Source organism: Acanthochromis polyacanthus, chromosome 22 (assembly GCF_021347895.1).
Source record: "Acanthochromis polyacanthus isolate Apoly-LR-REF ecotype Palm Island chromosome 22, KAUST_Apoly_ChrSc, whole genome shotgun sequence".
NCBI lineage: Eukaryota > Metazoa > Chordata > Actinopteri > Pomacentridae > Acanthochromis > Acanthochromis polyacanthus.
Genome location: NC_067134.1, coordinates 8578510 through 8591301, shown reverse-complemented (window position 1 = coordinate 8591301; position 12792 = coordinate 8578510). Strand labels below are relative to the sequence as shown.

General features: G+C 44.0%; 2 protein-coding genes across 45 annotated transcripts in view; one reads left to right on the top strand and one right to left on the bottom strand.

The window, feature by feature from the left end:
- LOC127531760 (zinc finger protein OZF-like) overlaps positions 1-12792 on the bottom strand; it is a 188509-nt gene that overhangs the window by 12958 nt on the left and 162759 nt on the right. For 5 of the 43 annotated variants that reach the window (XM_051941681.1, XM_051941684.1, XM_051941682.1 and 2 more), the window contains exon 2: positions 6885-6986. The exons of 37 other annotated variants lie outside the window; for them this stretch is intronic. In XM_051941681.1, coding sequence (XP_051797641.1) covers positions 6885-6902 — 18 coding nt within the window. In that variant the 5' untranslated portion in view covers positions 6903-6986. Of the gene's footprint in view, positions 1-6884; positions 6987-12374; positions 12509-12792 lie in introns of those variants that run through there. One more of the 43 variants, XM_051941678.1, reaches the window with a different exon arrangement.
- The window catches only part of LOC127531754 (NACHT, LRR and PYD domains-containing protein 12-like), a 100284-nt gene that overhangs the window by 33269 nt on the left and 54223 nt on the right, over positions 1-12792 (top strand). The gene's annotated exons all lie outside the window — the stretch shown is intronic.

The window sequence follows — 12792 nt, the reverse complement described above, 5'->3', positions numbered from 1 at the left end:
AGCTGTGGTCTGAAGATCACTGGTGCCTGTCGCGGCGGCAATCCAAAGACCCGCTGGTGGACACCAGCGGTGAGGGAGGCCGTCAGGCTGAAAAAGGAGACTTTTCGAGCCTGGTTGGCTCGGGGGTCTCCTGAAGCAGCTGACAGGTACTGGCTGGCCAAAAGGGCGGCAGCTGCGGCAGTTGTGGAAGCTAAAACTCGGGTGTGGGAGGAGTTCGGGGAGGCCATGGAGAAGGACTTTCGGTCGACCTCGGCGAAGTTCTGGCAAACCATTTGACGCCTCAGGAAGGGGAGGCAGGGCTTCACTCAGGCTGTGTATGGTCAGGGTGGAGAACTGTTGACCTGTACTGGGGATATCGTCGAGCGGTGGAAAGAGCACTTCGAGGAACTCCTGAACCCGGTAAACACGTTCTCTATAGAGGAGGCAGAGCCTGAAGACTCGGGAGTATCTGCGTCCATATCCGTGGCAGAGGTCACCGAGGTAGTTAAAAAGCTCCTCGGTGGCAAGGCGCCAGGTGTGGACGAGATTCGCCCTGAGATGCTGAAGGCTCTGGACATTGTTGGACTGTCTTGGTTGACACGTCTATACAATGTCGCGTGGGCATCGGGTACAGTACCTGGGGAGTGGCAGACCGGGGTGGTGGTCCCTATTTTTAAAAAGGGGGATCGGAGAGTGTGTGCCAACTACCGCGGTATCACACTTCTCAGGCTCCCCGGGAAAGTTTACTCTAGGGTGCTGGAAGGGAGGATCCGACCGATAGTCGAACCTCGGATTCAGGAGGAGCAATGCGGATTCCGTCCCGGTCGTGGAAAAGCTCTTTACCCTTGCAGAGCTGCTGAGGTGGTCATGGGAGTATGACCTGCCAGTCTACATGTGTTTTGTAGATCTGGAGAAGGCCTACGACCGTGTCCCCGAGGGGCTTTGTGGGGGGCACTACGGGAGTATGGGGTCCGAGGCTCATTGTTACGGGCCGTTCGGTCCCTGTACAACCAAAGTGAGAGCTGTGTCCGCATACTCGGAATTAAGTCAGACACGTTTCCAGTGGGTGTTGGACTCCGCCAGGGCTGCCCCTTGTCTCCAATCCTGTTTGTAGTTTTCATGGACAGGATTTCAAGGCGCAGTCGTGGTGGGGAGGGTTTTCGGTTTGGGAGCCACAGGATCGCTTCTCTGCTTTTTGCGGATGATGTGGTTTTGTTGGCATCCTCAGACCATGACTTCTGGCACGCACTGGAGCGGTTTGCAGCCGAGTGTGAAGCGGCAGGGATGCGGATCAGCACCTCCAAGTCCGAGGCCATGGTTCTCTGCTGGAAACCGATGGAGTGCTTCCTCCGGATTGGGGGGGGAGGTGCTTCCCCAAGCGAAGGAGTTTAAGTATCTCGGGATCTTGTTTACAAGTGATGGGAAAATGGAGCGAGAGATGGACAGGCGGATTGGTGCGGCGTCAGCAGTAATGCGGGCGTTGTACTGAACCGTCGTGGTAAAGAGGGAGCTGAGCTGTAAGGCGAAGCTCTCGATTTACCAGTCCATCTACGTTCCAACCCTCACCTATGGTCATGAGCTTTGGGTAGTGACCGAAAGAACAAGATCGCGGATACAAGCGGCCGAAATGAGCTTCCTCCGTAGGGTGGCTGGGCTCAGCCTTAGAGATAGGGTGAGGAGCTCAGACATCCGGAGGGAGCTCGGAGTAGAGCCGCTGCTCCTTCGCATCGAAAGGAGCCAGTTGAGGTGGTTTGGCCACCTGATTCGGATGCCTCCAGGGAGACTTCCTCTGGAGGTTTTCCGAGCACGTCCGTCTGGGAGGAGACCCCGGGGCAGACCCAGAACTCGCTGGAGAGATTATATATCTCGTCTGGCCTGGGAACGCCCCGGGATCCCCCAGGAAGAGCTGGAAAGCGTCGCTGGGGGGAGGGACGTCTGGAACAACCTGCTTCGCCTGCTGTCCCCGCGACCCGGACTCGGATAAGCGGAGGAAAATGGATGGATGGATGTTTAGCCCTAAAATCATGGGAGTCAAACCTGACATAAAAACTGTTTCGACTTTGAGCCAGCTCTAAATCAGAATTATAACCACTGAGCTGAACTCTCTTATTGACACATTAATTAGTCCCAGTGATCAGATTCATGCCGTCCCAGACTGAACTGAGGTTGTTCATTTTGAGCTGAGACTCAAGTTTGTCTTTGTATTGTCTTTTATGGGTCCTGACCTCCTACTTCACTTCCTTCTGTCGGTTATACAGATTTAGTGTTTTTCGTTCTCTGAAGACTGTTTTCTTTCTGTACGGTAGGTCTTTAAGCTTCTTAGAAAGCCATGGCTTGTGACACAGCTGCTCAAAACATCAGTCGGTTCATCAATATCAGCTGAGGACTCCTTAAACACATCCCAGTCAGTAACCTCCAGACATCCCTGCAGAGTGTGACAAACTTTCACTCTGATGTTCTGCACTTTGCCTTGCTTCAGTACAGTGGTAGATAGGGATAAGGAAGATGCAGTTGTGGTCAGAGGAACCCAGAGGAGAAGAACCTTTCACGTTTTTGTAACGAATCAAAGATTTTGTCTCATCTAGTGGGGCATCTGATGTACTGATGGAGGTCTCTCAGTGTGTGTTTTAGTGTTCAGTGGTTCATGTCTCCCAGACTGATGTTAGGTGTGTAGGCAGACATCCAAGTTAAGTGGCCAAAACATTCTACAGGAAATCCCATCTCACAGATAAGATCAAACTCTCTCAAAGACCTAAGAAAACACGCAAAGTGCCTTTTTATGGCCAGAGAGAGCCCTGTATCGCCCCAGATGCGATCCGTACCATCTCCCAGAGACCTCATAAAATTAACTTATGATGACCTCTGACTTTTAAAGAAAACCCTCTTTTCTTTCCAAACAAGAGACACACGTGTTCCTATCAGAAGATTGAGAAGATTCTCCTATTGTTTCCCCTTCTACAGAGAGACTCCAGTCCCTGCAGAGAACTGTTAACACCTTTAAATTTAATTACCATTTAAATGTTTGTGGTCCACACCGACAGAACTGCTTTGATGAGCTAAAGCCTCTTCTGGCTCCATCCTGTCCCTGACTCTAGCCCTGCTGATCGGCCATCAAGATAAGCAGGGTCATAAATATTCTAATGACCTTTTTGTTACCCTGAAGCTGCAGAGACTCTGTCCCTTTTCATTCCACAGGACTTTTCTTAAAACCCTTGTTCCGAAATGGATTGTTATTCTGTGTTTACCAAAAATATAGGGAGATGTCAACATGCATTTTGAATCAACTCTCGTTTTTCTAGTCTCAGTATTTCCGAAAATATAAGATTTGTGGTTTATTCACCTTTCTTCCACAGCTCAACAGTGCCACCTCTTGACGCTGGAATGCCATGACATCAAGAATTTCACTGTATTAATCTTAAAATTCTGTTCTATTCAGGTTTCAAAGACGTGGAAAACTGTTTTATTCCGCCTTGTATGAACGTATGTTAGCATATTTGCACTGTGACACATATAATAACCATTAGAATGCACACGAACATATTAATAGGAACTAGAACTCACATATTCTTAGACTAGCTTGTATACTCAGTAGTAGTTTTATATTTGACTGTTTAAAATATATTGTAAAGATTATGACGGAGTAAACAGATCGTTCTTTTTGTGCGTTTTAATATTTTTAATGCTTATTTGAGCCGGTTTCATCTCTCCCCTCCCAAAGTGGGAGGCAACCCAGATTCAAAGGAATGCGCGCCTCAGCCAACACTTCCATGCCTCAGTTAGGAGAAATCCCTTGAAACCAGCCATTTTACGCTCTTACGCCTTTTCCATTCTAACTCTCTATCCAAAACCAAGTCTGAGCGATTCTTTGTTTTTCCTTTGGCGCCTTTTCTTTTTCTCTTTACTCTGAAGCTTATCCTGGTTACAGAGCGGGCCTCTGCTAACCACGACTCTTAATCATTTTTCTTTTAATCAAAGAATAGATATCTTCGCTCACTACCTGAACAAATAGAGCTACATTTTTGTTTGCCGACGATTTTTGATCAAGAACCAATTCGATCCCATTCCAGTTTTATTCTTCCTCTTCCATATAATGTTCTATCCTCTTAATGCCATCTATTTTGTGAAGTGCACCAGTCCCTCCTGCAGCTAAAACATTCCCACAACATGGTGCTGCCACCCCCATGCTTCACAGTTGGGATGGTGTACTCAGGCCATCCTCAGCCAGCATCTTCACAAGGTTGTTTGCTTCTGTTCTGCGGTGGATGAGAAAATTTACCTCCAAAACAATTCTAACCTTAACCAATCTCAATCTTGAGCAACAGAATAGCTTGACATTCCCATGGTGTTGATCTGTGCATGTAATTGTTTGGACAGATAAACGTCAAACCACAGCAATCTGGAAATTGCACCCAAGGATGAACTACACCTGTGGAGGCCCACAAATGTCTTCCTGATGTCTTGGCATAGCAATCTTAGTGAATGCAAACTTCTGATTGTAGAATAGAATGACTTTATTGATCCCCGAAGGGAAATTCAATTGTTTGGTCTCATCTTTTTGCTTTTGAATTAAACAGTCCGATTGCTGATGGCAAGAAAGATTTCCTGAATCTTTCAGTCCTGCAGCACAGGGATAGGAGCCGTCCACCGATGTTTTGTTGTTCACTGAGGCAAATATGAAGTGGATGATCCATGTTTGTCAGAATGGCCTGCATCTTTCTAAGTGTCCGTCTCTCCACCTCATCCTCCAATGTGTTCAATCCGATTCTAACTACAGAGCCAGCTTTTTTTAATCAGTTTGTTCAGACGTCTTGCATCCTTGTTCTTTATACTGCCTCCCCAGCAGACTGCAGCATAAAACAGGACACTTGCTACTACAGACTGATAAAACATCTGCAGCATCTTACTGCAGATGTCTATTGATCAAAGTCTTCTGAGGCAAAAAAGTCGGCTCTGGCCCTTTTTGTAGATGAAGTCTGCATTTTTAGACCAGTCCAATTTCTTGTCAAGGTGGACACCTAAATATTTTTATGTCGTCATCACCTCGATGTCAACACCACGAGTGTTCAGTGGATGAAGAGGGGGTTTGGATCTGAGGAAATCTATGATCATTTTCTTTGTCTTTGAGGCGTTGAGTAGCAGGCAGTTTTTGTGACTCCAGTCACTGAAGGCACTTCTCAGATCTCTGTATTCAGCTTCATGTCCATTTCTGATACATGCCACGATAGCAGTGTCAGAGTATTTCTGAATGTGGCAGGACTCAGTGCTGTATTTGAAGTCAGATGTATACAGTGTGAACAGGAATGGAGCCAGGACTGTTCCTTGTGGAGCTCCAGTACTACTCAATATCCCAGAAAAACAGTTCCCCAGCCTGACAAACTGTGGCCTTCCTGTCAGGTAATCTGTGATCCATGAAACACAGGAAGGATCCACTCCCATCTCTGTGAGCTTGTCTTTGAGGATGGTGGGTTGAATGGAGTTGAATGCATTTGAAAAATCAAAAAACATGATTCTCACATAAACTCCAGGTTCCTCCAGATGAGACAGGGCATGGTGAAGCATGAAGAGGATGGCATCATCCACTCCAATGTGTTCTTTGTATGCAAACTGCAAGGAATCGAGTTTGTCTTTGAACTCAAGCCTCAGTAGATGTAAAACCAGCCGCTCCAGAGTTTTCATGATGTGTGAGGTCAGGGCAATAGGTCTGTAGTCATTTAGTTCAGCCGGACATTTGATTTTTGGTACCAGTACAATACAGGATGTTTTCCATAGAGCAGGCAGCCTTTGCAGGTATGACTGTGTCTCTACAGAAGTTGATGTATTCAGTAAAACAATCAACCTGTCTGTCAATGTTCATATTGTCCTCATCTGTTTCCAGAAGCACATTCCAGTTTGTTGATTCAAAGCAGTCCCTTAGAGCTTCACTAGCTTGAGGAGTCCATCTTCTGATTTGGACTTTAGTTGCAGGCTGTCTCAGCACACAAGGTTTGTAACAGGTCTGCAGATAAACCAAGTTATGATCTGACCTGCCCAGTGGTGGTAAGGCAGTAGCTCTGGAAGCTTCTTTGACATTGGCATACAGCAGGTCTAGGGTTTTATTCTCTCTGGTAGAGCAGTTAAACTGTAAATCCAGTCAGATGAGAGGAGAGGCTGACAAGATTGAAATCTCCTGATATTATTACAAGCGCCTCAGGATGTTGAGTCTGTATCCTAGCAACAGTATCATGCAAAACATCACATGGAACCAAGTCAGTGTCCTTGGGTGGAATGTATACAAGTATTGTTATGATGTGACTGAACTCCCTTGGAACATAGTATGGTCCAAGTCCATAGTCAAGTCCAAGATTGAGAAGAAAGTAATAAAAATTCTCTAAAAAAATCTCTTTCGTTATTCTGGCATTTAAAGATAATTTTGGTCATCTTAACCGACATAAAACAGGAGAAGCATTGCCAGATTTATTGTCAGATCATGTCAATTAAAAAAAGGGTTACGTGTCATTTATACAGTGTAAGTAAACTTCTGGGTTCAACTGTCTGAATTTCTTGAGAAGGAAAAGGCTGGTAAACTCACAATGCTCAAAATTATTATTCTCTACCAAAGAAAATGCTGCTCTTTACCTTCCTGAACAACTTGCTTGAAAAACAAGACTTTTCTTCCATTACTTATCTTCATCACCATGTAAGACATTTTCAGAAAGTATGATCAGCAGCTAGTTCAGCCTCAAACAAAAAACAAGCAGCTTCCTAGCAGTCCACCATTATATCCTCAGTACAGCTGCTTCTGCAGAGCTACATCTCTCCAGCCAACGTCACCTGGCTTTGGTCGGCCCATCTAACCAACTGGAGCAACTTTAGACATTTTAAAGAACAAATGAATGAGAATAATGTTACAGTGGTATGTTTCTCACTTTCTGTGAAGAATCCATGTTTCCTCCGTTGTTGAGCTCAGACTAAATGGCTGCCAACATTCCTCTGCTCCTCCGTCAGACTCTCCTCCTCCTGCCAATCACCTGTCACATCAAACACATCTTCATTATGATACCACTCTATACACAAGTGTCAGAGTGTCCCATATGTTCATCAGCCGACACAGAGGACACATTTCAACTCAATACTTCACTTTTAGCTCTTTTCACTTTCACCTAAAACTGATACAAATTAACTTAAACTGTTAAAAATAAGGAACACAGACAGAAAACAGACATGGAAAAAGAGAATAAAGAGAACATAAAGATGCTACTGCAGGTGATTCAAGATAGAGCTGCTGAAAATACAATGAAAATGATTGTATTTGATGATTGAATGTTCTTATTCATTGTAATACTGTGATGTGAGCTAAAAGAGGAACAAGGACACCAGCTATCATCAACATTATTTCATCATACATGTCTAATTTAAAAAAAATATGACATTATATAAATATGCACTACTGTTCAAAAGTTTGAGGTCACTTAGAAATGTCCTTTTTCTTGAAATCGTTTTTTCAATGAAGATAGCATTAGATAAATGATAAATCCAGTCCAGACATTGTTAATGAGGTAAATGACTATTCTATCTGTAAACAGCTGATTTTTAATGGAATATCTCCATAGGGGTACAGAGGAACATTTCCAGCAACCATCACTCCTGTGTTCTAATGCTACGTTGTGTTAGCTAATGGTGCTGAAAGGATCATTGATGATTAGAAAACCCTTGTGCAGTTATGTTAGCACATGAATAAAAGTGGGAGCTTTCATGGAGAACGTGGAATTGTCTGGATGACCCCAAACTTTGAACAGTGGTGTACAGAAGGACATGGAAATCATAACGCAGTGTTTGAGCAGTCGTAGGTGAGCTGGTGTGCTTGAACTGCAGTGAGTACTGGGGAGGACTTTACAGATCTACATACGCCACCGTTCAAAAGTTGGGTTTTCATATTTTACATTTCTAAGTGACCCCAAACTCTTGAACGATACTGTATACGTCAGTAGACTGTTTTCTGCTCAAGTCTGCTAAAACTGGATCCAAGCTGTGAACCTGCACACCAACTGACCTACAAGAGCTGCAATGTTCATGTGGTGAGGATGCAAATTTTGGATAATTGGTGGCCTTAACAAAGAACTGAATTATAATTTTCATGAAATGAAGCCAGGAGACATCATGATGTGACTGGTTCAGCAGGCTTTGAGTCACACTGAGTTAAACTTCTGCTTCAGGAAAACATGAAAGCTCTAACCAGCAGCCATTAATCGTCACAGGAGACTTTTTCATGGGTGCACTTTACTGGCTAAACTCCCACAATGCTCTCTGCTTGTCAACACGGAACTGATGGAAGTCCAAGTGATGTGGTGTAGCCAGGTATTACAGCTAAAGTACAACCTTATCTGTTAGTACATTTACAATCAACTCATTTAGTCACAGCAGTTAATTGAACGATGATTAATCATTATCATGCATGGAACAGTAGATACAAAGCTACTGAGCATTAGGGGTGGGACAAAATATCGATACAGCGATATATCGTCGTCCTTCCTTGTGCGATGGTCGTATCGATACGCTGGCGCCAAATATCGATACTTAAATATAATAAGGGGCTCCAAACCCTGCCAGATTCCCCTGTGAGCTGCCATTTCCCCAGCGTTATTACTTAATGTCTCTACAGGGTGGCGTTAATCACATGAACGGGGGAGATTTGAGCAAGAAGAAGAGTTAATGAAGAAGAAGAAGGTATAATGGCTGAAAGCGATGTCAATATAAGCGACGCCCCATCCACGTTTAAGTCCAAAGTGTGGGCCCATTTCGGCTTTCGCAACATTGAGGGAACAAGCAAGCTCGACAAAGACTATGCAATTTGCAAGAACTGCCTCGTAAAAGTAAAGTACACAGGCAACACCACGAACCTGCAAACCCACCTGCAACGCCACCATGCTGAACTCCTAGCAGCGAAAGCGGCTAACGCTGCTAACGTTTCCAGTCAGCCTGCAGCCATGAGTACAATGTTTAAAGCCAAGCTTCCATTCTCGTCCCCGAGAGCCGCCAGCATTACAACGTCCATCGCTGGCTTCATTTGCAAGGACCTCCGCCCTTACAGTGTGGTCGAAAATGAAGGGTTTCGAAAAATGCTACACACACTGGAACCAAGGTATGAAATACCAAGCAGAAAATATTTCACCGAAAAAGCAATTCCAGCTCTTTATGATGAGACGAGAGGAAAAGTGGAGAATGCACTCAAGACTGCAGAGAGAGTTGGCGTCACGTGCGATGCCTGGACTTCACAGGCCACGGAGTCTTATGTTACGATCACGGCCCATTTTATTGATAACAAGTGGGAAATGCACTCCTACGTTCTGCAAACACGGGCGATGCAGGAGACTCATACCTGCGCTCATATGGCTAAAGTTTTACAGAAGGCCATGGAAGAATGGAAGCTGACTGAAAAGAGCCGGCTGTTGTTACTGACAACGCATCGAATATGACTGTTGCCTTTGAGCTGACTGGATATCAACACATTCGGTGTTTTGCGCATATTCTCAACGTCGCATCACAGCGTGCTTTGAAACTGACAGCTGTTGCTCGACTGCTAGTGAAAGTTCGGAGGATTTGCGTATTTTTCCACAGAAGCACCATAGCCGCGGATGTGCTGAAGAGACACCAGAGGATGCTGGAGCTTCCACAACACAAGCTCGTAACTGATGTTGCTGTCCGATGGAACAGCGCCTATGAGATGCTCTCCAGGTTTCTCGAGCAGCAGCCTGCCATCTGTGCTGCCCTCTTATCTCCTGAGGTAAGTTATCTATTATACATTGTGCTGATAAAGTAAATTAAATATCTGATTTGTTTCTATATTTCAAAAAGGGGGTTGTAAATTTAGCCATATATATATATATATATATGTGTGTGTGTGTGTGTGTGTGTGTGTGTAAATGATTTCAATTACAGTCCTATGCATCTGTGAAGGGATTTAAGGTTAGGTGGGTTGAATGTTACTGTTACAAAAAATATAACCATAATAATAATTTAATCATAGGTAAACCTGATTATGAGTTGTCATTAAAGGTGAGAAAGACTGTGAGTGACTGCAGCCTGACTGACACGGACATCTCAAATATTGAAGAGACTGTACAAGCTCTTAAACCAATGATGGTGGCCACAAACATCATGTGCGAGGAGAAGAGCCCAACAATTTCTATCATTGCTCCACTTCATGCCCAGCTTTTGAGCGAGACAACCGGCGCTGTTGAGGACTGTCCACTTGTTCGAGAGATAAAAAGACCTATCAAAAAGATATGACTCTGCACAGGAGAAAGACTACCATTACATCTCATCAGCTTTGGATCCCAGGTTCAAATCTCTGCTCTTCCTCTCACCATCAGATGTGCAGGACACGTATGCCAAATTGGTGTCAAAAGCTGCTGCTCTAAAGGTAATTAAAATGACTAGTTTTAAATATATAGATAAATATGTAAATGTGTGCTACTGTTTTCTACAGGAGGATGCAGATTTGGAAGTTGAGAATAATGCTCAAGGGGGAACTTCTGCAGATGAGAAGAGACACAATGAGCAGGGGGCTGCTGAATTGCCTGACCATCAGTTGTTGGTTCCATGCAGACACGAATAAAACTAGTGGCTCACATCAACATAGTGTGTTTCTGAGCTCAGTTCAGGCAGCAGACTGTAGAAAGTGGAAGAAACATCCCAGTCCTCTACAAGTCACAGCTACTAACGTTCCAGTGAGGCAGCTGTCTGTTCTCTGATCAACCTGATGATTAAAGTCAACAGACTGGAGGAGATTGAGGCTTTTTAACGCTTTAATCACTGATGGTACTGACAGGGAAACAGGCAGAGATCACAGTCAAATCCACTTAGTTTGAGCAGTGGGATTCATTTTCAGTCCTGGAGTTTGAGGCCTCAGACCAGCCCACTTTAGATCAGAACCCGTTCTGATTAAAATCATGTCATTAGAACCTCACATGTTCAGTCTGCTATAGAACACTGTTCTAGAAAACCTCTAGTTCACTGTATTTTTATACAATATTTCCAATTCAGTACAAGTAAGGGTTGCTTTAAAAACATGCAGGTTTATTTCAGATGACTTTCATCTTCTTCCCTTTCAGCTGTGTTACTTTTAATGATCAAAACAGAACGGGTCACTGTTATGGTTTGAGCATAGAAAGTGGTTCTAGTGAACTAATGCTTGTTTGTTCTCTCTGTTCCTTTACAGACAGGAATAATCCTCTCATCACTCCTGGATCTGCTTCTGACTCTAAATCACATTCTAAAATGCTCACAGTTCTCAGCACAACTCTCCACTTTTTACAAAGCCTATTGATCAGTTCAGGTCAGTTTCATTCATGTAGATCCGAATCATCTTCTCCTACAGAGCAGCTCGACACTCTTCATTAGATTCATTCTGATAAGATTCTCTCTGGACTTGTGGCTCATGGCTGATGTTGGTTCTGGATCTTTCTTCTGACTCTGAGGAGCTCCAAGACAAAGTTTACCAGCATCAGACTATTATTTACATTCTATAACGTGATGTTTTACGCCACAACCACACACAATTCATTGACTTGATAATGAATTAAAGTGAACGGTGTTCTGAAGAACAGTTCAGCATCTTTCTGTATCTTTTCCATCGTCCTCATTTGTTTCAAACCGTGAGCTCGTTTCACAGAAATAGTTTCCATTTTCAGCACATTTGTCTGCTTCTGTTTCCACAGATTTCCTCTTTTTAATTCTTGCCTTCTTATCCTTCCTATTTCTATTCTCCATCTTTCACCTCTGACCGTTTGAACGGACGAGTTACGTCAGAGGGAGTCTGCAAAAAAAAAAAAAAAAAAAACAGAAAGGAAAGAAAAAGAGCTGCTATGGAGGAGGCCCAGGAACAGCGGTAGCAGCTAATGATCAACCCAGAGCCATGAATGAACAAAAAATAATAAGATTAATTAAAGGGTGAACATCAGATAGTTGACAATAGTCCCGCTCCTCCCTGTCAGCTCGTTAAGGGGACGGCTAGAGAACGGCCTCCTGCTGTCTGGATCCAGGCAGACCGGGTCTCTGTCGGTTGTCAGGCCGAGCTCAGGGCTCCCTGAACGGCTTGGAGCAGCTCCTCTCTCCGCCTCCTCCACAGGCTGATTCAGGCACCACAAAGCGGAGATACACGGAATAAAAAACACCGCATTCAGCTCCTGACCATCAGTTCCCTTCACTGTACTGTTATTTCTACACTTTACTGTTATTTATTTCGGACTTTATTGGACGGTTTCCGGTCACAGACACTAAACGGCGACACGTTGATCGGTTGAACTCCTTCAACAGAACCTTCCAGCTCCACACAAAGTTTCCAGAGAGGCTCAAGTTTCTGCTGCTTTTCTGAACAAATGTCCAACATTAAAGAGTTTAAAAGCTGCTGACATTACCTTCACACGGAGGACGGACCGGAGGACGTAAACTGCGACACAGCTTTGGAAGAACGGAAGTAAAAGGTAGACAGAGAGGCGTTTGGGTTCCAGAGGAAAAATCGGACATCAGAGAGTTCAGCTGGAGATGAACCGCGTTTAGGGAAATGAAACACCGTGAAAGATCTCTGAATGTTTGCTGAGCTTCAGGAATAATTACACTGAAAACATCATGTAGTTGTTTTTTATTTATGGCTGTAATCTGACACTGGGAATCCAAAACATGACGAACCACAGATTAAAGATTTATCCATATTTATGTGAGAACTATGATTATTATTGTTTAACATTTTATACTCTTCTACCTCTTCATGTTTTAGTGGGTCTGCTGTATTTTTACTGTCATTCTTTAATATATTTTATTTATTTTCATGTCAGA